Source organism: Ciconia boyciana, chromosome 18 (assembly GCF_034638445.1).
Source record: "Ciconia boyciana chromosome 18, ASM3463844v1, whole genome shotgun sequence".
NCBI lineage: Eukaryota > Metazoa > Chordata > Aves > Ciconiiformes > Ciconiidae > Ciconia > Ciconia boyciana.
Genome location: NC_132951.1, coordinates 5,279,256 through 5,304,313, shown reverse-complemented (window position 1 = coordinate 5,304,313; position 25,058 = coordinate 5,279,256). Strand labels below are relative to the sequence as shown.

General features: G+C 44.3%; 1 protein-coding gene across 3 annotated transcripts in view; it reads right to left on the bottom strand.

Annotated features, from left to right (window-relative positions):
- Positions 1 to 3,496: 3,496 nt before the first annotated feature.
- The window catches only part of DDX31 (DEAD-box helicase 31), a 51,025-nt gene continuing 29,463 nt past the window's right edge, over positions 3,497 to 25,058 (bottom strand). For all 3 annotated transcript variants that reach the window (XM_072883540.1, XM_072883539.1, XM_072883538.1), the window contains 3 exons: positions 19,975 to 20,086; positions 14,528 to 14,708; positions 3,497 to 3,920 (listed from right to left, as the gene is read on the bottom strand). In XM_072883540.1, coding sequence (XP_072739641.1) covers positions 3,773 to 3,920; positions 14,528 to 14,708; positions 19,975 to 20,086 — 441 coding nt within the window. In that variant the 3' untranslated portion in view covers positions 3,497 to 3,772. The remainder of the gene's footprint in view (positions 3,921 to 14,527; positions 14,709 to 19,974; positions 20,087 to 25,058) is intronic.

Genomic DNA, 25,058 nt, shown 5'->3' with positions numbered 1-25,058 from the left:
GGGTACAGACTCCAACAGACAGGCTGCTGGTAGTTGGTTTCTGTCAGCTCCAGGCTCTGGATCCAAGACACAAACCAGTTAGTGCAGTGGGTTTGCCAGGACCAAACACAATCCTGGCTCTGAAGCCCCTTCTGGGCTTTTACACAGCTTGAGGGCCATCTTCCTCCCTTCCCGACACAGCTTTAACCAGGACCACCACCCTGGGAACAGACAAAGAACGAAAGCTGCTCCTCTGAACATGCCAACACACACAAATTCAATGAAATCAGCAGAACTGTTTCTAGCCGAGATATTTTACGGTTTCATCTGAACACCGGGCAAAATTATGCCAGAATGGAAAGCCCAGAACAATTGGTGCTTTTCCTGTCCTCTCCCCAGGCTTGTGGAGAAACTAAATTGTTGTAAACGGGGAAGTTCTGTTGCGTTCTAGCCTGCTTAGTTATGGGTGCTTCTCAGTGGTGGGCTACCAGTGCTAAAGTGTCTTGTGTTTAGTGACTGAGACACTGAAAGTGGGTGCTCAACTGCGACCCTTGTACCAAGGTGACCTCCTTGCTTTTTCCCATCCCAAAGCCTTGAAGTGTAAACTCAAGATGTTCCAGCTGCAGAGGAGAGGAGGATGTGGGCTCCTATTACTGACAAAGGACACGGAGCCAGAAGAGAGCAGAGAAAAGGCACAAGAGCATCTCCTGGGAGAGGCAGGACTCCAGGCGTGAGAGCAGAGAGCGGAGGAGCAGCAAGGAAGGCAAACCCAAACTGGGTCCAGGTCTGACTCACAGGCAGCTCTATATAAAAGCTCCATAGTGCCATTATTTCCAGGCCAAAGGCAGAAACTTCAAGCAGCAGGGCAGCAAGGCCCCTACCATTCACCACAAGTAAGATAAGAAAGCAAACCCGACCAAAGCCAACGCCAGTGCGGTCAAACAAAGCTATTTCACCGAACACTGCCAAGAGCTGATCTCCCCGCCCTTACAAGCTGTGTAGGCAGCTCCCATCCAGCCAAGACCTTGCAACCCACGCCACGTACCTCAGAGCAAGGGGGGACACATTCAGGAGCAGTTCAGGGCGACGTCCACCTGCTCCATGCCAGGGCTGTGCTGAGGGAACCCACTGTGACCCCCAGCAGCTCCTCCAGCATTTGGGTGCTCAAGCAACCCAGGAGCCTCTGCACCCACAACGCCCCGTTCCTGCTGCAGCTGACGGAGCTCCGCAGCTCGGCCACCCCTGCTCCACCGCAAGTACCACACCCTGCCCTGCTTTGATAAAGAGATGCTTTGAGTTGAGCACAAATTGACTCCAAACCCAGCAGGTTCTTCCCAAATTAGGTGATGCACAAGGATAAAGTCAGCTCAGAGACGATGTAGAGCTGCCGAAGTGTAAATAAGGGAAGAATTTGGTTCCTTCTGACCTGCTGAAACAATTCAAATGCATTTTGCACATCACCCTTCAAGTTTATTAAGAGCAAACTCGGCTTAGCTTCAGGTGTATGTGCATTAACAATTTCTCTTTCTTAACAATCTCCTCCTCTTCCTTTCCCTAATCACACAAGTAATCCAGAGCTATCTGCTAAAAGATGGTGAAGCTGAAATAAAAAGGCATTATACTTTTTTTAAAAATCACATTATCCATCACAACCGTTTGTAATGCTACATGCCCAGTTAATACAGACGGCAATGAGATTTCCTGACGTCTCTCACTGATGTGCTCTTGGCCTTTATTCCTATTATTATGAATTTGCCAATAGTCCACATTAATTCATATGTGACAGTCAGCCAGGAGAAGGTCATGTATTTTCCCCTCACGCACAAGATCAGTTCTTCCCAAACTTACACTCTGCATCACTCTCTCTGAGTCATTTTCATCCTCAGGGGTTTCTTTTCTGTTTAAGTTGACATTTGCCTTAAACCTGATTGCTCTTCCAAACAGTACTCATAACAAAATCAGGTGGGCTTTGTTGTTATTTTATCTAATAAATGCTAGTAACTTCATTTTCTCTGCAAAAACATGGTTAATTTTATACTGGAGCCTTTTTAACATCTTTCTTAAGTGTTCAAAAAAGTATTGCAGTAAAATCAGCATGTTTGGTAATTGCCCGGGAGGAAAAAAAAATCTTTTTGGTTCTCAAAAGTTACATTCACTTCAGAAATTAAATACTTTTGGACTGATTGCTTCCTTCCTACAATCCTTAGTATGACTCACTACAGCCCTAAGTAGGTGCCCTCAATTCTGTATTCGCTAAGCGGGTATCATTTTCATCTGGTTATACTCCCTTTGCAGTACTTTTTCCCTTCCAACACCTGAAATTGCCACTGGATTTGAGCACTTTCCGGTCCTGCGTTAAACATGCCTGGCTTGGGTCACGGGTGGGCTGCTCTTCCTCATCTCTTTCCTTGAGGAAGACACACGCAGGCAGCAGAAAGTTGTGTCGTGGTAGGGTTTTGCACTGTTTTCAAATGTGTACTGCTTGGCGCTTGTGTTACAGGAGGTGCTGGAAGAAGCACAGGAAGACAGGGAGAGGGAGGTGGGTGCTCACCTGTAGGTCCTGCGGGAGTTTGCCAGTCCCACAGGTCTTGGGGAGCACCCGCTCTCCCCCCCGCAGCCCCCATGCCTCACCAACTCAAAGGAGAGTTGTGTCATGGACTTCACTAGAGCTCGGGGTCCATTTCGCATGCTGGACAATGGTGAGCGAGTGCCAGCCTTGGCACATTTGGGGACATACTGCATCCCTTTTCCCAGCAGTCCCAATTCTCTGATGAGAAGGAAGAACGAGAAAAAAGGCAAATGGGAAAAGGAAGCAGCGAAATCCATTAGCTTGGGACATACTCAAAAAAGGCCTAGCCAAAGCAGAGAGAACCCCGAAAGCTGGGGTTACTACTGGCAAGTGTTAGCAAGAGTCTGCAAAGGCTTTAATGTTCAGAGAGGTGAGACATTTCATACATACTCTGCATTATATAATTAGGTATGACAATACGCTGCAGGCAAGGAGAAGTTTGGAGATTGCTGGATTCCACACCAGCTCCTTCCCACAGTGACAACGTTTGTTCCCAAACTCAGGAGTTTTGACATGAAGTTTTGCGCCCATGAGCTCTGCCCCAAAGGGACCATGTGTCATTACAGTGAAGAGCTCTCCACAATCCTACCACTTGCACTGAAATTGGGGAGATTCCTTCCAGGCGGCAATATCTGACTAACGATCAGTGTCCAGGGACAGACCCTGCCCCAGCGCACAACGGGCAGGAGAGAAGGTGGCAGCAACGTGGCTACGTTATCAGAGGCAGGAGCAGAAGTGCCCCCCTGAATAATGATAGGGGAAGAGGCAGCCTCCCCTCTCCTCTTAAACGTGCTCCTGGAACACCTCCTCTGCCACTACTGTTTATCTGGTTAAAAAGAAGCAAGCAAACCGATTGTGGAGGGTTTCTACAGGTCTTTTAAACAGGGAAGCATCTCCTGTCTGAGTACACTTGTCTCGTGTTATATAGACATCACATTCCTCTGAAAACCATATTTAACCTTTTTTATTTTTCTTGCAAAAAACACCTTAGAAACGTGGTGCATCTTCAGGAAGCCACATTTAATTGCAGCAGTGCAACAGGACACGCCTGGATTCGATTCCATTTGCACCTATGGAATGAGGGGGAGGAGGCCAAGATCCCCAAGATCCCTCCCATATTTGCCTGATAAATTGAAACACTCCTCGGTCGATTTGGCAGGTCACTCTGACCCCCGGCTGAGGCACTCAAGCAGGTTTTGCAGCCAATGACTGGAAGGTCCCGGCTTATGTTGGAATCTGCTGGTTGCCAGGTTTTCTCTGTTTTTTCTTCTTCTTGACCTTGGATACACCAGTGTCCATCCCACTGGAATATTCAGATCGCAAGATCTCAGCAAGGCGACGTTTGCCGTGGGTCTTCTTGAGAAGGTCAGACCTGGGCAGAGGGAAGAGAAGAGGAATTAGATTTCCTTCTCTCTGAAATGCTGCTAGGTGGGTTACTTATTTTACAGCTGCGGAAAGTGACATTTGCGCATTAGCAGAAGAACAGCTTCCTTTTCTTGAGGCTTGATTTGAAATTCTGTCTCATGCAAAATTAGATATTGTTGTGACAGGTTTTCACAAAGGTGGCAAAATATCATGCCGTTTTTAAAAGCAAGCCTTTGTTCTGTACAAATGCTCTTGCAGGGGTGGCGGGGAGAAGGAGGGAAGGTTGTGTGCTGAAGGCTGATGAATTAGGTGACACAGCAGTTTGAAAATTATAATAATAATAATAAAAAAACCTAACAGCCTTAAGACATTGAACAATGGAAACATTTTATAAACAGAGCTTAAATCCAGAGCTTGAAAACACAAAAAACCCAAACAAACAAGCAAAAAAAAAAAAGTCCAAAGTCTAAACCCAACAGACTCTTTTCTTGCAGTGCCCGGCAGACATTGCATGCACCTTACAGCCTGCCTCTCCAGAGACCGGCTTTTGCAAAGGTAGCTTCATTCTGCCTAGCCACTCAACATGGATCTTCCTGTAGCCCTAAACTGCCAGCTATAAATATAAAAACCCACTCAGCATTTTTCCACCAGAAGTTCTGCCACTGTCCTGCTCTGTGACCTTGGGCAAATCTCATCCTCACTGCTGCTATCACCCTCACTTATCTGTTTAAACTGCAATCTCTTCGGTGCAGGACCCGTCGTTCCCTACTGTGTTCCCATGGTCCTGGGCACAACAGGGTGTCCACAGCTAATGGTGTCTGCACATCCCGCTCTCCTCTTTACTATAACGATCAGTAGCAGATCTCAAAATTTTCCAGAGAAGTAAACAGAAATCTATCTGTCCCTCTAAATATGACGAGGGAATTGAACAGAAGCCCTACATCCATGCCAGTGCATATTTATGACAATACATGGACCTCAGCAGGCCTAAAGGTTGCAGCCTTATGGCACTGCCTCTCCTAGTTCCTTCCGGTGTCTGGAACCGTGTTGGGGATCACAGGAGAAGGAAGCGTTTTTGGCTGCAGCAAGTGATCAGTCCATCCATTAGGCCAAACACAGAAAGAAGGGAAGGGAAGCAAACTCTTGGCTGTCTGGGGTATTTGCTTGCCCCCTTTTCCACAGCTTATTTTCCATCCCTGTGTAGGTTTCATGGGTGGAGTGGGTTTGGAAGGATGGATCAGAACGGTAAGAAGGATGGTGTGATGATTACCACTGAAAGATGGTTTTCCCTAGAAGAGAAAGCCTGGAAGACACAGGCGAGAAGACTTGCTACCTTCGGTGTAGTCTCCATTCTCACACTAATTAAACATTCAAGCTCTGCGTTGGCAGAAGGTTAGAGACAGGACATACCAGAGAAATAAGACACAGCCACCACCCAGTTTGAACCCACAGAAACTAAGGCAAAAAAGACAGAATTAACTCAAAAGCAACCGTACAGCTAATGAAGCAAACGTGCTGCTAGTAAAGCTGTACCTGCAGACATGCCTTGTCAACCTGCCTTCCTCAATGCACAAGCCGCAGCAGCACGGAGGGATGCTTGTGGGTGCACGCACCGCGCCAGGCCAAGGTGTGCCTGCAACCAGCCCAGCTCTGCTGCAAAAACTTTCTAGTGCAGCTGTATCCTCTGCTCAGTCCCCTCCATCACTTGATAAAGTTTGTTTGACACTTTTATCGTGTCTCCAAGCATTTACTACAGTAATTTGAGGGTTACCAAGCAACAGATCAGTTTACTTAACAACAGGGAACTATCTGCTGCAAAAGGACAAGGAATCCACCAGTAGCTGCTGGGCTGAGTTTCAGCTCAGCAGGGAGGTTGTCCAACACTTTATTATCAATCAGGTGAAATCATTGCCCAATTAGTAAATCAATACACCCTGCTGTGGTGATCAGCTGTACACAGAAAAGCGAGGATGCAGGGAAAAGGGAGGTTTCTCCCTCTAACCAGGGCCACAAAAATCAATGGAGCTGTGCTGCGGAACCTACACTGATCACTGAGAGAAGAAAAGCAGCTGTCAAGGCCCTTTTTAACCACGAGATGGAAGAGCCACAGGCAACAGCAACAGTCTGCAGTGACAGCACACCACGAAAAGCGCACCAGGTCAGGATCCTTGGCCAGATTCAGATTCCTGTTGTAAACCTGTAAATTCCTCTCTCTGCTCAACTGGTGAAAGTCTCTGGGGCTCTGCCAGAGCAGTCAAGGTAACATTGGCGAGGAAAGGTGCCCTGTGGTTATGAGACAAAGCCCAGGAGACCAGAGTGAGACCTTGATACTCACCCTCTGAGCATCCTTGGGCAAGGTATTGAATCTCTTTGGCCTTCATGTCCATTCTCCCACTTCATAACCTGGGATGACTGCATTTTCCCTGTTGCCGAAGACTGGTGTGATGTTAATTTGAGAGAGCTGTGTGGTGATACTGGATACTGTGGCAAAAAGCTTCACAGAAAGGCTGTAAATCTAAGATGCATTTGCAACACAGACAGAACCCATGTTCCCATCACTGGATAAACACATGGATTGTCGGCATCTCTTTCTGTGATCTCATGTCTAGATACCACACTATATTGAGCCCTAATGAGAACACATCACGTTAATAATGGGCAGAGAAATCCCCAGCCCTTTAAATCGCTGCCTCCGAACACAAAAGTCAGTGTTTAGATGGGGAACTGCAAAACAGTGCAGCTAAGGGGAACTTGCAGGGGAAAAAAGATTCACTAATGACTGACCCATCCCAATGTGCTACAGTGCCAAGATTTCAGCAGGGCTTAAAGGAGAAAGGAATGTTCAAATGGATGAGAAAATAGCCACTTCTATTAGCTGGGGGAAAATGAGACAGGAATAGAGAAGTCATAACTCAGAAAATGAAACAGCCCCAACACGCGAGTTAGCAAGAACCTGTCCCTGAACACAAGCTATTTGACTTCTCTGTGTTACTGTCCAGCACACTGGGTGTTGAGTGCTGTGACATATGGGATGCCAGGCAGAAGCACCACTAGACTACTACTCTTTTACGCTATATATGGAGTTATCAGGACTCCCATAAAAGACAGACGGGAATTGGTAAGTAGTCAGAGGAGCCAGCAGAGATGAGTTAGCACCACCTTCTAACTCCAAGTGGGGGACACATCATCCATTAATTTGCAAGGCTTAACCCTAGACCCAACCGCTGCTTTGGGCTTTATGTTCCAAGTCTAGGGCAAAAACCGTATCACCCCAAGATCTATCTAATCACCTCATTATCAAGGGGACAGAAAGGTGCTTTGCACAGTGAGGAAGGGAAGGCAGAGAGGCTAGTAATTGCTTGGCACGGTCTGAGAAAGCTCCCCTTCTCCTCATGGAGAAAGAGGAAGGAATAAAAGACCCAGGCTTACAGCTGCTTTTGCACATCTGTAAGTTGCAACCTCGCAAAAGCTGGTACCAAGAGCCTCAGCAGAGAGACAATAAGGAAACAGAGGAACTGTCCCCAGATGACTTTGTTATATCCTGAAAGGCCAGGAAAAACCAGGCCAGAGACAAACTTTTAAAGACAAAAAATGCTCTGTCCTCCTCCAGAAAACTGGAATGATTTTATTCACTCTTTAAACATGAGAAAATTGTGAATCTTGCTAAATACATCACTGAATGATGAAAAAAGGCAGGAGAGGAGAATCTGGAAGAAACAAGAGAGAAAGAGTGTCCAGCGAAGGAAAGAGAATAAAATCCTTCTTTCCTCTGCTTCAGTTTCCTTCTACCTCTGTCTGCAGAGCCACTCCCAGCATGCTGCTGCCCTTCCCCATCCTGCCTAGGAGCCGCAGTGGTCTGCAGGGGTGCTGGTGCTGCCCAACCCTCCACCTCAGAGGAAATCTGAACGTCTCCTTTTCTGGCCTTGGCTCTCAACTCTTTGCTTTGCTCAAGAGTATCAGAAAAGATTCAAGGCAAATCCTTTTTCACATTGTGAATAAAACCCAAACGGTGAACGCAGCATAGGTGATTAGCCTGAAATCCTCTCTGTTTTTTCCAGCTCTGTCTTCTGCTCTGCCACACAATACTAACTCGCCACAGAAGTCACAGCTAGCTTACATGCAACACACCTTCAACACACTCAGTTTGTGACTTCCACACACCTTAGGTGACCGATGGCTTTGTGAGCTCTGAAGTCACCATCCACTGAATTCCACAATCACTAGCAACAAGATGGTAGAGTAACAGAGACTATACTACAGGAAAAAAACCCCAAGACAAGTATACTGAACTAAGCTTTGAGGATGTTCAACATAGCTGAGATCCTGTGGACAGCTCCAAGGCACAAACAGAAGAGGAAGAAAAGCATACACAAACTGTTCTGTTTCTATATAACATCCCATTCACCTCCCAAGCATTACTGATAAGATCATAAGAATGATCAAGTTTCACCAGCTGATTTCATCAGATTGAATTTGTTACAATATGCAAACCATGACCCTGGGTGTGGAGACTCTCAAACATTCAGGTGTGAAAGGACCAAGTGACAACAGTAAGAAAAGGAATAAGTATCTAACATCATTTTTCATTTTTATTTCAAAATTCTAATACATATGTTTCATTGACACATCTGCTTCATTAGAGAACTGAATCACAAGCTGATCTCCAAGCTAAAAACTCCTACATGCCAGAGCAGCAGTACATATACATGCATGGTTTCTTGGCTATCGTTTGATAGCTCAGAAGATGCCTCTGCTAGTTTTTTTACCTAAATGGTGAGTGAGCTTGTTCTTAGAGATGTCTCCTTCAACTTGGTTGGCACTGCTGTCTGTTCCTTTGTCTTGAGCTGTGTGAAATGCTGGTGCAATGCAGTGCAGCAAGTGTAGTGACCTTTAACCAATTCGCAGCATCTGCGGCAACCAAAGGCTCCCAAATTGCTGCAGCTGAGGAAGAAGGAGTATAAAGTTCTGACGCACAGTCCCAGAACTCATGGTGTGTCTTTGGAGGAGACACGAGTAGGCTGTTTCATTTATCAGAAAACATTTCAACATGGACCGCACTATCAATCTGCCTGACAGCATCTCCAACAGCTCTTTGAAATTGTGCCAGGAACAGAGCTGGGTTACCTCTGGGCCAAGGCTGCTGCAACACCTGCTTTTTCCACTTATAGTGTTGGATGAACCATCTGCAGCCAATGCAACCCTGTTTGGGTTGGTTTTTCTGTCGTTGTTTTTTTGCGGAGTGGGGGCAAGAAATTCATCAGCAATCCTACACTGCTCTCGACAAGTCAACAGATGGCCTAGGTACTCTGTTATCAGCTGATGCAAACGCTAGCTTGAGAAGATCAAGGAAAATTATTACCCAGTCAGACTGAGCATCAAGCGCTGTTCCAGAACAGTCAGAGCAAAGCAGTCTTCACGCCGAGACATGCTAAGCAGTAAAGCCCACCTTACCCCTACTGAAGTCAACTGTATTTCAGCTACACAGAAAGAGACAACACCCCACAGTTTCACTTTCACTGCCATCCCTTGGTCTTCACCCTATGGAGAACGGATGAAAGCACCACTGGGAGACTGGGAACCTCCCAGGATTCTTGCTTCTGTCAGGCTCTTTCCCAGCCTAAAGGACAGAATATATTTCAATTAGAGAGTGCTGATCATTTTTTCATGTGTACCAAACAGCACAGAGGTTTTCCAGCTCCATGTGCAAGCCCTATTAGCTCGCTCAAAGATGGAGTGAAGGCTCTGTGTTGCAGCTGCAGTGGAACAGGATGGTAATAAAGGGCATTGCTGTACGCAGATAAAAATCAGATGGATTTCACAATTATAAAGCCCTGCTTTCATAACAGGACTTTTTCATAACATCATGATGTGGTAAGCAGCACTCATCTGTGTCCCTGAACTACCTTCATGAAGAGTGATGGTGATGTTTCCTTTCACAGTCGCCATGTCTCTTACTCTAATTTTTGGACCCATTCACACACCAGTCCATGAACACATGCTCTTACCTGAGCTCCAGTCTGGCTTTCTAGAGCAGACTGCCCAAACCAAGTGAAACTCCTAGTGGGCAGAATTCCAAACTTGCATTTTGACTAATTAAGTGATATTAGGAAAGCTGTAAATGGCACGCAAAAACTGGCAGGCAAACTGCTTCTAATGATTAGACAATTGGTGTGCAGGGAGACCCAGCTGCAGCCTTGATTCGCAAGCCCTGTCAATAGAAGCATTAGTCTTTCCAAAACCGTCAATGCCAAGACATTCAAAAGTGGAATCAAGGATACAAGGTAAGGGAGAAGGTGAAAGGCTACTAGCTTTCACCCAAAGGAGACTGCTGCCCTAGCCATGCAGAGGAGGATACACAGGGTCACAAGGTAGATTTCCCAGCAGGAGTCTAATTCTATTTGACCACTAAATGCTGAAGAATGAATTAACACAATAATCTCGCAGCCAAAACCTTAAGGGCATGATGATATCTGTATTCAGAGCAATGGCAGTGTAATAATGATGTAAATCAATCCCCTCAAACAGAAGCACTCTGGACACATTTTCTCGATCCCATTTTAGTTAAGGGTTGGACTTAAACTCTGAAGCATGAGGAGTTTTTCACCTTAAGTTTTATACTTACTTTTTGCACATGCTGTAGCAACTATGAATTTACTTGACACTTATATGTAAATTAAATCTTTCGAGCATTTCTGGCACCAGAGATATCCTGTAGAAACAAGTTCCACAGAATCTATCGAACTTAAAGATTTATCTCTTTCTTTGTAATGGCTTGAATTCACAAACGAGGCAAATTAAGTTGCAACTCCTCACTACAGTGAAACCCTTTGGGGACATACACCAGTCTTCCAGAGTTCAAAAGGAGAAAACAGACCATCAGTTGCCACAGAATCCCATAAAACCCCACTGATCCAAAATGCAAAAGACTGCGTAGCACAGGGATGCTTGGTGGAATGGCAATAGGTCTTTGGCATCTGCATTGTGAAAGAGTCAAAAGACATGTCTATCTGGTATGTCAGCTACTTCCTGTGCATGCTGCTTCTCTGCAGTGAACGAAAGACAGTTAATCCCTCAATGGAAGTGGGATCAGCTTCCTTGCATCTACTCTTCAGCAAAAGCATGAGCCCAGACACTTACTAAGCTGATGTACTGTAACTTAATATACAGTATCTGGTTCATGTGCTCATCTCTTACCTGAATACAACATTTCAACTTTCGAAAAAAATCACGAGCAATTCTTTTTCCATCTTCAGATTGGGTTTTGCAAGAACCACTACAGCGAAGGGGACAGCTGGTTTGCACAAAGAGGTTTAAAAAATACATGGAAGTTTTGCATGTGCATTCAGAAGGAGAGGGCTGCTTCCACATTTCAGCACTGAACCCTCACACACCTGGCTGCTCCATCTTCCTATCTCACCTTCCCCTAGCAGGCTCTCTAAGGAGGCGCTAAGCACAAAAGGAGACTTCAAAAGAAATGAAAAGTTTTCTTTGTCCTCTTAAGGAAAAACTTAATGATTGCCTTTACCCCACTTTCAACCTGGACTGCCTGTTCTTTATTCTCTTGGCAGGTGCTGAGAGATGAGGCTTTAGAGAGCAGACTGATTAAAAACAAGTATCGGATGTTTGGAGACAACGTGTAATACGACTACCAATACTCATGGTATCACGTGAGAAATATAATTAAAAAGATTGCTCTGTGACTATGCTGTTATAATTTCAGGCCTTGCATTTTGCAATTAAAAACCATTTGTCTTCTAAATGGCAGGCTAAATTCTGCTTTCTGCTTTGTCAGTGTGAAATCAAAAGCAATACTCTGTAAGTTAACAGCACTATCTTGAATTTATGCTAGTGGAGACTGAATTTGAATCTATATTCACTTTCTCTAAACTATCTCATAAATACTAATATATCTTCTCTCTGTTTTTTTCTAAGCACACACAGAGAAAGTTGATTAGAAACAAGTTTCACAGGCAAGAACAATTGTTGCATGTCACAACTTTGGCTGTTTCTGCAGGGTCTTAACTTTCCAGACGCTCCTGCGTTTGAAATCTGCAGCTTGAGCCGTGACGAACCTGTGCAAAGTCTGCCCACTTTCCCTGAGCTGCAATTATATGATCCACGTGCAAATGAGCTTTCAAATCACTCTCAGACCATTTGTTCTAACACCTCCACATCCCCCAACCCCACGCGCCCTGTGCATAAACTACCTACTGTATCTTGAGCTTGTCTGTACTATAATAGGATGAAGACTTGGGGAGGAGGAACGCCATCTAAAAGAGGTTCGTAACAAGGGAGAAAGTAGCTCGAACAGAGTAGCAACATCATAGGAACAGAGAGAGGCATTGTTGCAGTCCAAGTAATCCTGTGACACGCTACTGTCAGTCATAGCTTGACACCCTGCTGGGCCAGCAAGACATCAAAGCCCACCCCATACCATCTTACATGCTCTTTATCGGCTAATCAGGCTATTCTTCCTGAAATAAAGCTCCGTTAAATCCCCTGCTCACAGGGGCATTCCCATCCTGTTGCCCATCTGCTGGTGAGGGTCAGCTGAAGCAGGAGGGAGATCAGTGGCCTGTCCCTGGTGGTTTCTCAAAGCAGGACAATGCGATCTCCAACTTTTTATTTTCAAATCCTTTCCCCTTGCATATTTTTTTGTTTTCCAAGATATGTACATGTGCAAGAGATATCACCAGCCCAGGAACAATTATGTGGATTAGTGCTTTAATTGCATGGCTAACGTTTGCTAACGGAGTTCGCAGCAACAATTACATGGAAAGAGTCACAACTGATACTGATAAAAGAAAAAAGAATTTCCTCCTTTGAATTATTGCAGTGATTTTACTGGCAAGCCAGAGGTTCGTATCCTGCTATTGTACTAGGGAAGACGGTGAGCCCTTAACATTGTAATCTCAAAAGGGAGGATTATCTATCCTGTGGAACCAACTCAAAGTAGCTAAGATCGGACGTACTGAGCACCTTCAGCTCCATTTCAAGCAGAGAAGAGGATTCAGGGCTCTGCTCTTCCAGAAGTATCAGGGAGTCTCAAATTCCTTATATAGGAAAGGAGTACCCAGGAACAGCCCTGTCCACACACCAAAGGGAACAGAGCTGTAACTCTAGGTTTGCTACAGACTCTTCCTGGGAGAGATCCCACATGATTTTGCAGAAATGCTTTTGCCAGAACTACTTAAATCTACAGGCAGCAGAGCACAAGTTTGTAAAGGGATCATTTCTACCAACAGATCTGCGTTTTGATGTGGGCTTGTACTTATGTAACTACAGTCAATCATATAATTAATGACTAAAAAGATACACTGCAGTCCTCCCCTTTCCTTCAGGTGCTAAGCTAATGTCTTCTTAGGGAGAAGAATAAGTAGTCCAAGCTGCAGCTGACCATTCTGAGAGGATGGACACAATCTGTCCCATGGCAAATCTGACAGCCAGGAAACTGCCAGTGGAACCGCAGGAGAAAGCCTACAAAAGATTGCCTGTCTAGTGTAGAAAAGGTGATAAAAAAGGCCAGAGGAGGCCACAGAAAGCCTTTAAAGACAGTAAGACACATACTTTGCTCCTGATGCAGTGGTATTTGTCAAGGCTAGGAAAGGAAGAGACCATCTTGTGAGATAAATCAGCACTCATGCAGCCTTCCTTATAATGCGCAGGACAGTCAACTTCAAATTTGAGAAGCTGAAATATTAATTTCTCTGCTATTTCCTTGATGCATCCCATGTCCTACACCAACAGCAAGTACTTATGAGCACAGCTGTATCTGTGAGAGCCTTTCCCTAGACAGGGATGAGGACAAAGAGTTGCTACTGCAGTTGATCCTGAGCCAGGGATCATAGCTCTCTGTAGGACCATGCGACTGGAAGTGGGGATGTGAATGGAAAAAATCTGGCAGCTCCTACTATGGAGGTGATTGGCCATGACAACCGGACTGCTGCTGCAGCTCTGGCAAACGAGACCTGCGCAAGAAAGAGAACCACTCCAATATATGGGAAGTCTCATGCTTCGCTCTGGAACACTGCCTGTACCCTTCCTCATCCTTCAAGGTAGCTCTTGAGTGAAGTATAAATAAATAAATATTAGTCTGTTTCTCCTCATAAGACTCACAGAAGATGGTGGTTTTCAAGTGCTCAGAAAATGGAAAAGCTGCAGCAAAACCCAGGCTAGTCTATGCAGGTGCATCTCCACACTTAGCAGCTTCTTTCGAAACAGAGCATCTTTATCAGAAGTCAAACTACAAAGTAAGCTGCTTGGGTTTTTTTTTTGTTTTTTTGTTTTTTTTTTTAAACTGAATTTCCACTCAAATGTTCAACCCAAGTTCGTTCAATAAATGTAATTTTTAGGCTCTCTAAAGCCATTAGAAAAAGGGGAATGAAACAACAGCTCAGAGAGCAATGCAGCCTAAGCCAATGGCTCAACATGATTTAGCCTCTCAGGAACAATCACATTGTTGGGCAGGGGGGTTGGACTAGATGATCTTTGAAGGTACCTTCCAACCCAAACCATTCTATGATTCCTGGAGCAAGCACAACAACCTTGAGGAGCAAAGCACACCACAGCTTGTCATGTGGCGTTCCTCGGCTCAGGAACATGAAGCTGGCCTACCTTTTTGGTCTTGGCTTGGTTTTCTTCTTTGAGCCTGCAGTTGGAAGAGCAGTCAGGTTCTGGGGGGCATCTCTCAGGCCAAAGCTCTTGGCCACATGACCCAGGTGGAGAGATTTGATGTGGAAGATGTGCTTGACGTTCCTGGGATAGGTGGTATAGGCACAAAGGAAAGACTGCAGTGCTGAGGAGGGGAGAAGAAAAAAAAAAAGTGAATTCTGTTTGCTACTGCATTTTCTTATATATATATACTTAAAGATTCAGCTGTTCCAGCTGAAAGGACATTGGTCTTGTCCTTTGGGACACCTTCTGGTCAGCAGCTGGTAGAAAAGGTTGGCATGTTAAAAACCTGTGAAGGTTGCATAGTACTAGTACAATCCCGAAAGGAGAAGGTAGGTGGTGGAGAAGCGTTAGGAACTGAAACAAAGCTACATTAAGTTGCATTAGGTTTGCCTCTTGTAAGGATGCCCCTTCTGCCAGAAAGGGTGATGTTTGTAGCACATCTCACAAGGAGAGTCACTGTCATCAAATGGTAGCAGATAAGGGGAGAGAGGGAACAGAGATACAGGGATGAAGAGAGGGAAAAACAAGCATGGACATGGCATAGGAAGGCTCCTCTGATATTACAGTCCCTGTAGTCCATGCATTTTTCACCAGTTACTAGCTAGTCCCTTATAAATATCTGAGAGCCAGATGGATTTCCTGACTCATCATCACACTGAGAACAGAGCTCACCTTCTCAAAAGGGAAAAATAATAGAATTGCGTGCAAATTTCCCTTCACATCTTTATATTCCTGTAATGCCCCTCCCTCAGGGCTCATCGCTCTAAAGACGATCATCCACTAATATGAACACTACTACTGCTCCTCCACGTACCTGGAACATTAACTACACCCAGGCTGTCCTCTCTGCTATGGGGAATACAGGGACTTTTAGTAAGGAAACTCTACAGCTCAGAAAATGCCTCCCTTCAATCCCCTGCTGCTTCTCTGCTTGCTAAACCTCCTGTGTCCCCCCAGCCCTCACTCCAACCACCACCTACATCTTTCTCTCCCTCTCAACCCCTGACAGCAGCAAGCTCTAAACTCTAACCTCTCCTGCCCTTGCCTGTTGAGCCACCGGACCAGCAAGTTTGCCCACAGCTTATGTCTAATCTCTTGGCAGCAGCCGGAGATTGGAGTTTATGAACAGTAATAAAAATGTCATTTTAGCAGATCAGCTCCTGGAAGGACCCAGGGAATCCATCAAAGCTCTGTTTACTGAGTAAAGCGAACTCCTTTTCCCAATCGATGAGAAGAAAAGATTGAGTTTTTTGCACCTTCTTCCCAATTTCACAGCGCTACTCTTTTAGAGCCATCTGAGCATCAAGAGACCTGTGTTCTCCCAAAAAGAGAATGCTAAATTCCAAATATCCTATCTCAGTGTCCCATCTGAAGGCCATCCTTCCGAGGGCTTATAAACCAGCTCAAATGCTCTCAAAAACCCTATTCTGCTACTTTTTTTTATAAAGTTATTGGTCAAATTTACCTGCCATGAGAAGGTGTAATTCTTCAAAAGGAACAATACGAACTTGCTCCTGCTCCGAATTTGGTCCCGTTGGAGCTAATACAGCTGTCTTTCTCGCAGCATTTGAAATGATCCTGTTATTTTGAAGGCTGAGCTCACCTCCCACCATTCTTCAGACAGGAAAGGCTGCTGGTACTAACTCCCCAGATCAGAGTCAGAGAATCAAAGTGTCAAAGGCCCCCCTCTTCCCAAAGTCCTGACAGACAACTGCCAGATCCAGTCCCGAGTCAGAGCATGCAAAACCAGGCAGAGCTGCAAGACACTAATCCAAAGCTGAACTAACAGCTCTGCCGTACCAGCAGGTCAAAACCTCAGCTCACGCAACTGTCTTACCTCTGAGGAGCTCAGAGCTGCTAACGTTCATTACAGCACCCATGAGATTTAAATGAAGACCTTTGTGGGTGAGATTCTTTTTTTAAATCTTTACTATCAGGTCTTTAGACCTCTCGGTGTTGCCAGAGTCATGTTTTCTGGCTTTTATGTGCAATTATAGTGGCCAGATATTAAAAGCTTGCCTTTTGTTTTTTTTAAGTTTAAATCCTTTTATAATTTTGTGATCAAAGATATAGAGCTTTATGAAAACAACTCAAAAAGACTGGTAACAGTGCCGGTCAGGCCATAATTCACATAAAAGTTACCTCATCTTAACACCACAGGAGCAAACTGCCTGAGCTGTTACAGTTTTTGCCACACCAACATGAGTCTAAGGCAACGTATACTGGCCTCAGGGGGGATTCAGACTTGCACTCATGTAAGAGAGTGGATTTAGAACGGTCCTTTGCACCTGTGCATCTCCACTTTTTATAGGAAATGTAATTGTGGAAAGTAAAAGAAAAAAAAAGATATGATGGCGGTTTGATAGGTTAGTTTGTTTTTTTAAACAGGTGACAAGAGGGTAATGAGGTATGAAAGTGAGACAGGTGACATAACCTGTTCACCATGCTCTCAGCTGGCAGCCACTTCGCAGTGCTGGCCCCCGAGCGCAGCCTCAGCCGCACGGCTATATAAACCAGCGGAGGCCTTTTACCAGTGTACAGAGCATGTGGGAACAGGAAGGAAGAATGCACCAAAACCACCATGGATTCAAGCATCATGCCACAGCAGTGGGCTCCTGTAACTCTGCTGTCCCCCTCCACACAGGGGTGCTGAGGACAGAAAGGATGATGCAAAATGCTCAACTATTGGCTAGAAAATGGGGAAACACGGAAGAGAAAAGCAGGGTTTGCTTCCTTACCCTTTCTGTAACCCCAGTGGCACAAAGGATCAGAGTCTCCTTGAGCTCTACCTGTCCGCACAGCTCCAAAACGGAGTACCTGTCACCATGCGACCTCTCGGATGAGAGCCCTCCATTTCCCAAAAGAGGCTCCAAACTTCATGAGATTTGTTCTTCAGATAGCAGGGCCCAGCTGTACCCCTCCTTCCACCCACCTCACCGCTGATCAGTCAATCAAGTTTGAAGGGCAGCACCTTCACTGAACCATTTGATTTGAGTTTGGAAAACACAGGACTGAGAGGCAGAAGGGCTGAGCGGGCAGGGAGCCACTCGCCTTTTGAAAGGAGGTTGCAGTCAAAACACTGCTTATTAACACTGACTAGGTCAGAAAATGGGGAAAAAGAGAAAAAGAGAAACAAATGCATCTCTGGCACAGTTTCCAATTGATTGTCTGCCATGAAAGCAAAAGCCAGCTGCCATGTTAATTATTCATGATGCTTGGCGCAGAGGGGAGGAAGAGAGGGCTTATGGAAGCCACTCAGCAGTGGAAAATTTGCATATGTAGATAGCAGAGTAGGAAAAAGAGGTGGAGTGCTCCTGTTCAAGATAAATGGGATGCACGACATTTCAGCATTTCCTGATATATTTTCTGTACTTCTTGTCCATGGCTAAGAAAGTTACTAGTGCTGAGGTCAGCAACAAGTGTGCATGGGGGGGTGTGTGTGTGTGTGTGTGCGCACACAGTGACATATGCTGTACAGAGAGAGACCACAGAGGTTTCCTAAGTGTGACCAGAGCCATTCAGTTGTTCTCCCTGTCACAGTCACTTCAGGTTAGAAGTTTGCATGGGGTATAAGGAATCCCAAGGGAGCAACAAGAAGCTCAACCATGCAGAATCAAGGATTTGATCATATTAGTCACATGCTTTGAGATTGTGGACTTAATGGGTGCAAGCGAGCCGTTTGTGTAGCAAGCCTCTAATACTTTCACTGTAAGAGAAAGGTATTTCGAAACCTTGAGAAAAAAAAAAAATCAGCACTGCAACTGTCGGGGGTGTGTGTGTGAGAATCAGTACAGTGACATGTAGTGGCGGGGAGTAGAGCAAAGAGTGAAACGGTAGGATTTCAAATACCTTGCCCATCAATAGGGCCATGCATCATTAAAAGCATCCAGAATAATTTGGGGTAAGCAGGTAGTTATGGTACAAGCTCTAGTCATTCTGCTATGTCATCACCTAACAAGTTAGTACAACATTCAGAAAAAACCAGCACCTTTGACCTCTTGAACAATCACTTCTCATGATTCCAAACAATTTTAATGCTGAACTTAACTTCCATCTTGAGAACAGCCTTCCCTTTTCTAGTTTCTATGATGACATTGTACAGCTCAAAGGCCAATTTCCCCATTTGGTTTTGGGCCCCTTAGTCTGTGATTTATGTAGTTTAGTACATATGGTACACTTGTACCACACCTGCACGCACACGCATACAGCAGGTATATATAATGGTAAACAGAAAAAATGCAGACCATTAAAATTCATCTCATCGGGACCCCTCTCCTCCAAACCTAACTGGAAACGCTGCAGAACTGAAATAAACAGGACTTCTACGCAAGCTTAGACAGCAGGATTTGACTCAGATCAAAGTGACAAATGAGGTGAAAAAGAAAACAATCAGGAAGGGAGACATGTGGGAAGAGGAGACTCAAAAAAAAGGGGAAAGGCTCTTGTCCTATATAATGTGAGCAAGAGTGGTTTAGTCTCTTGCATAAAGAGTTTGCATTTTGTGGACGTGTCTCAATATTTAACAACCAAATTCCAAGTAATTGTCAAGGCTCTTTGGGGCCTGACTTCCCGCATTCCCTTTACAACAGCTATTCAGTTTTCAGGTGCACCCAGATGAGCCTTACTGGGCATCAGAACAAAACATAGAAGAGGGGTGCCTACATTGCACCACCTTTTTGGTTCCTCTCAGTTAGTGTTTATTTTCCTACCACATCCCTGGAAAGTTTTTCATCTTTCCCCAAAATACACCTTCCCCTGGATTTTCCAAACTGAGAAGCAGAAGGGAAGAGCTTCTTGTTCTGCTCAGTGACAACTGCTGTGCATCCTGCTTGGCAAAGATGGGAGATCAAATCCCAGATTTGCACCTAGCTACAATTATTATTAAATCCATTCCAGTTTTTCTTCTTCTTGCCTTTTTGAGTAGTTGCCCTCTCTCTCATTTTTCTCCCATCCCACACAACAACCTCCAGTCTAAGATCCTTGCCTGTTAAGAGTTGCTCCCAAGGCATCCTGTCTTACAGGCTTCAAATTCATCCCTGGTGTAAACGGAAAGCATCTAACGGGTACTGCACCAGGTTAAGCAGGTCACCCACGACCTTCCCAGCATAACACACATAATCTATCTGCTCATGCAATTGGGTCAGAGCCCTCGGATGTGAATCCTATCGAAAGCCAAGATTAAACCTCATTTGCACATAATATGGCAATGCAAAAAAATTAACATTTAATATCATCATAAAGCCTTCTGGGCCCATCTCAACCCCCTACAGAGCCCAGTGGCCCCAAAATGTTTCTTCCAGGTCTTTTCTCTGAAGCTCTCCCGCAGAAGAAAACCTTGGCAGCTTACATGAGCCCTTCTGGAATAAACTGAAAAGAAATGCACTGACCTTTTTTTGCCCACTGGACAGTCCCCTCGCTGGAGTGAACGTAATTTTCAAATTTTGTCTGCAAGACGGTGGCCCGCTCCCGGACTTCCTGAGGGTCCGTGCCACAGGATTTCTACAAGGGCGGTGGGAGGATTAGAGGAAAGAGAGAATTTGAGTCAGGAATAATGAAGCAGTTTACAATAGATTTAATAACAGTAAAATCACACAGTAACCACCCAGGGGCCAACAAAGGTAATCCTCTCAATATTACTAGAGAAAAAAAAATATAGATAAAGATGTTAAAGTCAAAGCAGCCAGTGAGCACTGTGTGGTGAGGAGAGCAAATCAGTTTTAATTTTGTGTTTTCTAACATCTATCACGTATCTTTTTCCCTTGCTTTTTTTTTTCCTTTTTTTTCAGATTCAACAGGCCAGCTACCACTGCTTGTTTCCACTGGAGTTATTTGGAATAACTCCCCCCAGACTCTATGCTAACAGTTTTAGACTGATGTTGCAAGTTCCTCTGTGCAGTTCCCCAAAACACCTGGCCTGTCCTTGGCACTCATGGGGCAGGAGATCTACGTTCACCCCCAAGCTCCAGAGAACAGACCGAATTCAGTACCTGTGAACAAAGCCAACTAAATGAACTTCTCACTATCGATGCCTACATGAATTTTTCTTACTGTCAACAAGTCATCCTTAACGGTAACTGCCATCATGTGGTTACTCTAGAATAAGACTAATGCCCTTGCACCAAAGGCATGACAGAAGAAACTTCCTTAGACCAAAAGGGCAATTTTGCACATGCTCAAGCTTTCCCAGCATCAGACTGTAGGATGCAGTCCAGGAAATGTAAAGCAAACATTCCTGGGAGCAAGCTGTTACTGGGAGGAGAAAAGAGGCTGATTCTCTCAAACGTACCCAGGCAGAGAAAGGAAATGTGGACAAGCAAACAAGAGAATTTTTGACAGAAAGTTGACAGCAAAGTGCAAAGCCAAGCATCCATGGATGTGAACCTCTCTCAAGAAAGAGCCACAGCTCTCAAAAGCTACTCAGACAGGAACCAGCATCCAAGTCTAAGAGTGCCAGATCCAAGGCAGTGACTTGATACTGGTCAATGCCTCATCCTACCAGCGCTGACTGAAAACAAACATACAGCTTCCACGACTCTGTACTAGGCCTGTGCCAAGGCAACAGTCCTGTTGTTCCTCCCCAGTAGATTTGCATGCTAATGCTGCATAACCCTCCTTCCCTCACAGCTGCGAGCATCACCTCTGCGCTGCTGCCAGTCCAGGGGAACCATATCACAGTGACACCACGAACTCGGTGATCATGGAAGCCAGGCAATGCTGCTGGCACCCTACACAAAATGTTTTGCTGACCCAGATCTGCCACTCTGTAGCCTAACAGCAAATCTGCCCAGAGACAGCACCCGAATACAGTCTAAATTCCTTGCACAGTGCCCTCTTTTGACCTCAGGATCCCATGGCTTCCAGCCACCGGGTTATTCTTCAGTGCAGCAAACACACATGGGGACTAGAGTTCCTGCTCACTCACCACCTGGACCGACTGCCCATCTGCATCTCAAGCAAAGACAACGGTGGGTAGTTTAAGGCTACATGAAGAGTTTCCCAGATTTCCGCTCTCTGCTATCTGTCTCCCAATCCACTTGAGAAAGACTCACAACACAGCTCATTTCACAGATGCCTTTTAGTTTGACTTAATGTGCCTCTATTAATCAGTTGAGACAGTCTCCATTCGAGGGCCCTCTGTAAAGGTTTAATAAACTACAAGTGGAGCTGCCTCCCCGAAGTGGACACTCGTCACTGTGACTAACAAGTTTCCATTGACGTGAAACATAAAACTTTCTCCCCCCGCCTGCTCCTCCTAGCCCCCATCACTTCTCTTTTGTTAAGCCTCCTGGCAGCACAAAGTGTCACCTTCCCAGCGTTTTTTAATATGAATGTGAAATTAGTGAGGTTTGCCCTTTCCCCTGGCGGACAGAATCCTCTGTTATTAAAAAGTAAAGCACTTTAATAATGAAAACTTTTTCTCTTTTTCCTGTGTTTTAACTGTTTAAAATTAATGAGAAGGGCATAACGGTTGTCAAAGCGATATTGAAAGCTGGGTAGCCAGGACCGAATAAGCACGAAAATCCCTCCAGAGTGTTAAATAAACAGTGCTTCAGCCCCCTCTGAATCCCTCTGTTGGTTATTGTATACATTCTGTAACAGCACTCAGAATAGATCTGAGCACCGGGGAGGCAGAAAGGTTTCAGAATTCCAATAAAGGCCTCAAATTAAAGACAGCCTGGTGCGAATTCCAGGAGAAAATTAAAGAGACCTCAAGCTTAAGTGACAGGTGACTTGCTTCTGTGTCACAACTGTCAGGGGATTTAGTGATAATATGGCAATATATTACAAAGGACTTTTCTTATTCCCCCCTTTAGGTTTCAAAATGAGGCATCTCTTCTTCCTGGTGCTGGGGGGAAAAAAAAAGTAAGACAAAAATGAGGGATAAAAACCTAGGTGCATAATTTCCAAAGTGTGAGGTCAGTCCAAGAGAAATAAATGAAAAAAAACAAATGGCAGGAAACATAATGTACTCGGAAAACAGCTTCTCCCCTCCTCCCATCTCCACCTTGTCTTTTATCCCCCTCAGCCCCTTGAGACAGATCTCATTTTAAAATTGCCCCCTAATGGGCATGAAAAAAAAAATCTGTGTTTGATTCCTGCCTTCCAGGGAGGTTCATGTAAAAAAAAATTAATAATAATAATAATATAAAAAATTCTAAATTTAAAACTGACTCAGAGCTAAACTGTGAAAATAAAACCTGCACACCATGTGAGCATCTGGACAGAGAAAATAAAACAGTGCTACTGGAAGTGCACTGGAAGCCATCCTGTATGCTCTACTCACACAAGCAAGCTTTAATCCTGCTCGTATCCTGGTTTGTATGAACAGGACAATTAATTTGAGACCTTACACATTTTTCCAAGACCCAAAACATAAAAGCCTACCCCAGAGGCTTGCTTGATCTACTCTCCATCCAGATGAATTTGTTACATCTGTTAAGTAAGAAGCATTATTGCCATCATGGAGAAATAGTGGGATAGGAGAACTTTTTCTACCTTCTGTTTGCTTAGAGTAAGAGCCTATTGTGGCAGATCCCTAACCACTAGCATAATGACTGTGATCAATAACAATATCTATAAGCTAAAAGAAGAAATGGGCCTGGTTATAATGTTATTTAACTGGTTCAAGACATCAGGGGGACTCCCTCAACCACCAACTACACCAGGAAAAAAGACATACTTATCTCTTTCAGAAGAAAGAAACTTCTGATTATAAAGACTGCAGCTTTTACGTTTGAGAGGTTGGGATAAGTCCTGAAAGCCTCTGATTTCATTGAGAGAATATGTTAATAGGAGAAGGGATTGAAACACAATAAAACTAGACTGAGGTAGAAAAGTTCTTTCTTAAAACAGTACCAAAAAAAAAAAAAAGGGAGGAAAAAAAAAAGCCAAAAACTCAGGCTGTAACATCTCCTGCTTCCATTATACTTCAAAACAAAATGAAGGATTTTGTTTTAATAACAACTTTTTACTAACCTCCACACACCTTCTCTAGAACTCACCAAGTCCCCCTGCCCCCCTCCATAAAAGTTCAAAGATCAAATTTATTCTCTTTGTAGGCAGGTGAACATTCACACACCCAGACATAGCCACATATATATTTTATACACCTAAATATAAAATATACATTTTACAGGCACTTCAGCATGCTCCCTGGCTGCACACAGAAGCCCAAAAAATACATGTTCCAATGTGGTACTTATAATGGACTTCAGTTGAGGCAATGAGAACCGAAGAGCATTATAATGAGGTTCCTGTGTGCACAACTATAATATATACGACTATAATATATACATGACTCAATGCATGGAGAGCTGATAAGCAAATCTAACACTCTCTCAAATGGCAACATCACAAACGGATCAGGTTCAGCTCCTCGTAACAAGTCCTCAATCACTATCCTATGCAATGTCCCATTGCATTCCCAGCTTATTGTACCATCTTTACAGCAAATTTAAAGAATTTAATTGAGATTAACCCTCCTGAAAACTTGGAAACATGCCCCTGCAGCTTCTGAGAACACACTGCAGACCACTTCTAGAACCTCTGATGGCAATAAAATACAAAGCTAACAAACAGAATGACTCCTTGATCGCATTTGATATATTTTCCAAGTAATTCCTGAAGAAGCCTATATGATATTGACAGAACTACTGTAATTTCATCCCTGTTAGATGATATAGTTTTGGGTTTTTTTCCATAAAGAGAAACTTTCTCACTCCCAATCCTTTCAGATTCTGAGTCACATAAAAATAGGTTGTTCTGTTTTTGTAAGTTCCTGCAGCAGATTCAGACCATCCTACAGCCAGAGTGGATGTATCTCAGTCCCAGTGAAGTCAACAGCAAAATCCCATTCACTTTGATGGCAGACGGAAGAGAGGAATTCAATCCCACCGTTGACTGCAAGTGAAAGGAACTAGCTCCTTCTGTACATGTACTCATGTACAGCACCTGGCATGGCAGGGCATGCCCAGGCAGCACTTCTGAGTAAAAACCAGAGTAATAGCTGCTTTCAAATATGGTTTGTTTTTTATTTTTTTGAAGGAAAGGGAGAAAGACAAAAGAGGAGTATTTAGAATATTCTGCGCTTAAATGTGCAGAGCATTTTACAATTTGAAAGCATGGTAGAAATACCAGTTTGATCAGTCCTGGTAGCAAACAGGCTTGTTAGCTTTTTATTGCTGTTCCAAAGGCAAGGATACAAAGGCATCGAGATGTTTAGGTGAGAGTTTTCAAAATGGGTCAATGATTTTGAAGTATGGGGCAAGTATGGGGCTCTGATATTCAACAACATTCAGCAGGCATTTTCTCCTGCCACTTTTCAAAAGCCAAATCATTATTTCCTAGAAAAAACACTTTTTTTCTCTTTTTTGCCCACTATCCATAACGCTTGTCCTCAAGCCCAGAACAGATAATATTCTGTCCCATGTCAGCAACAAATTTAAAAGTGCAACTTCTGCCTAAATGTAAT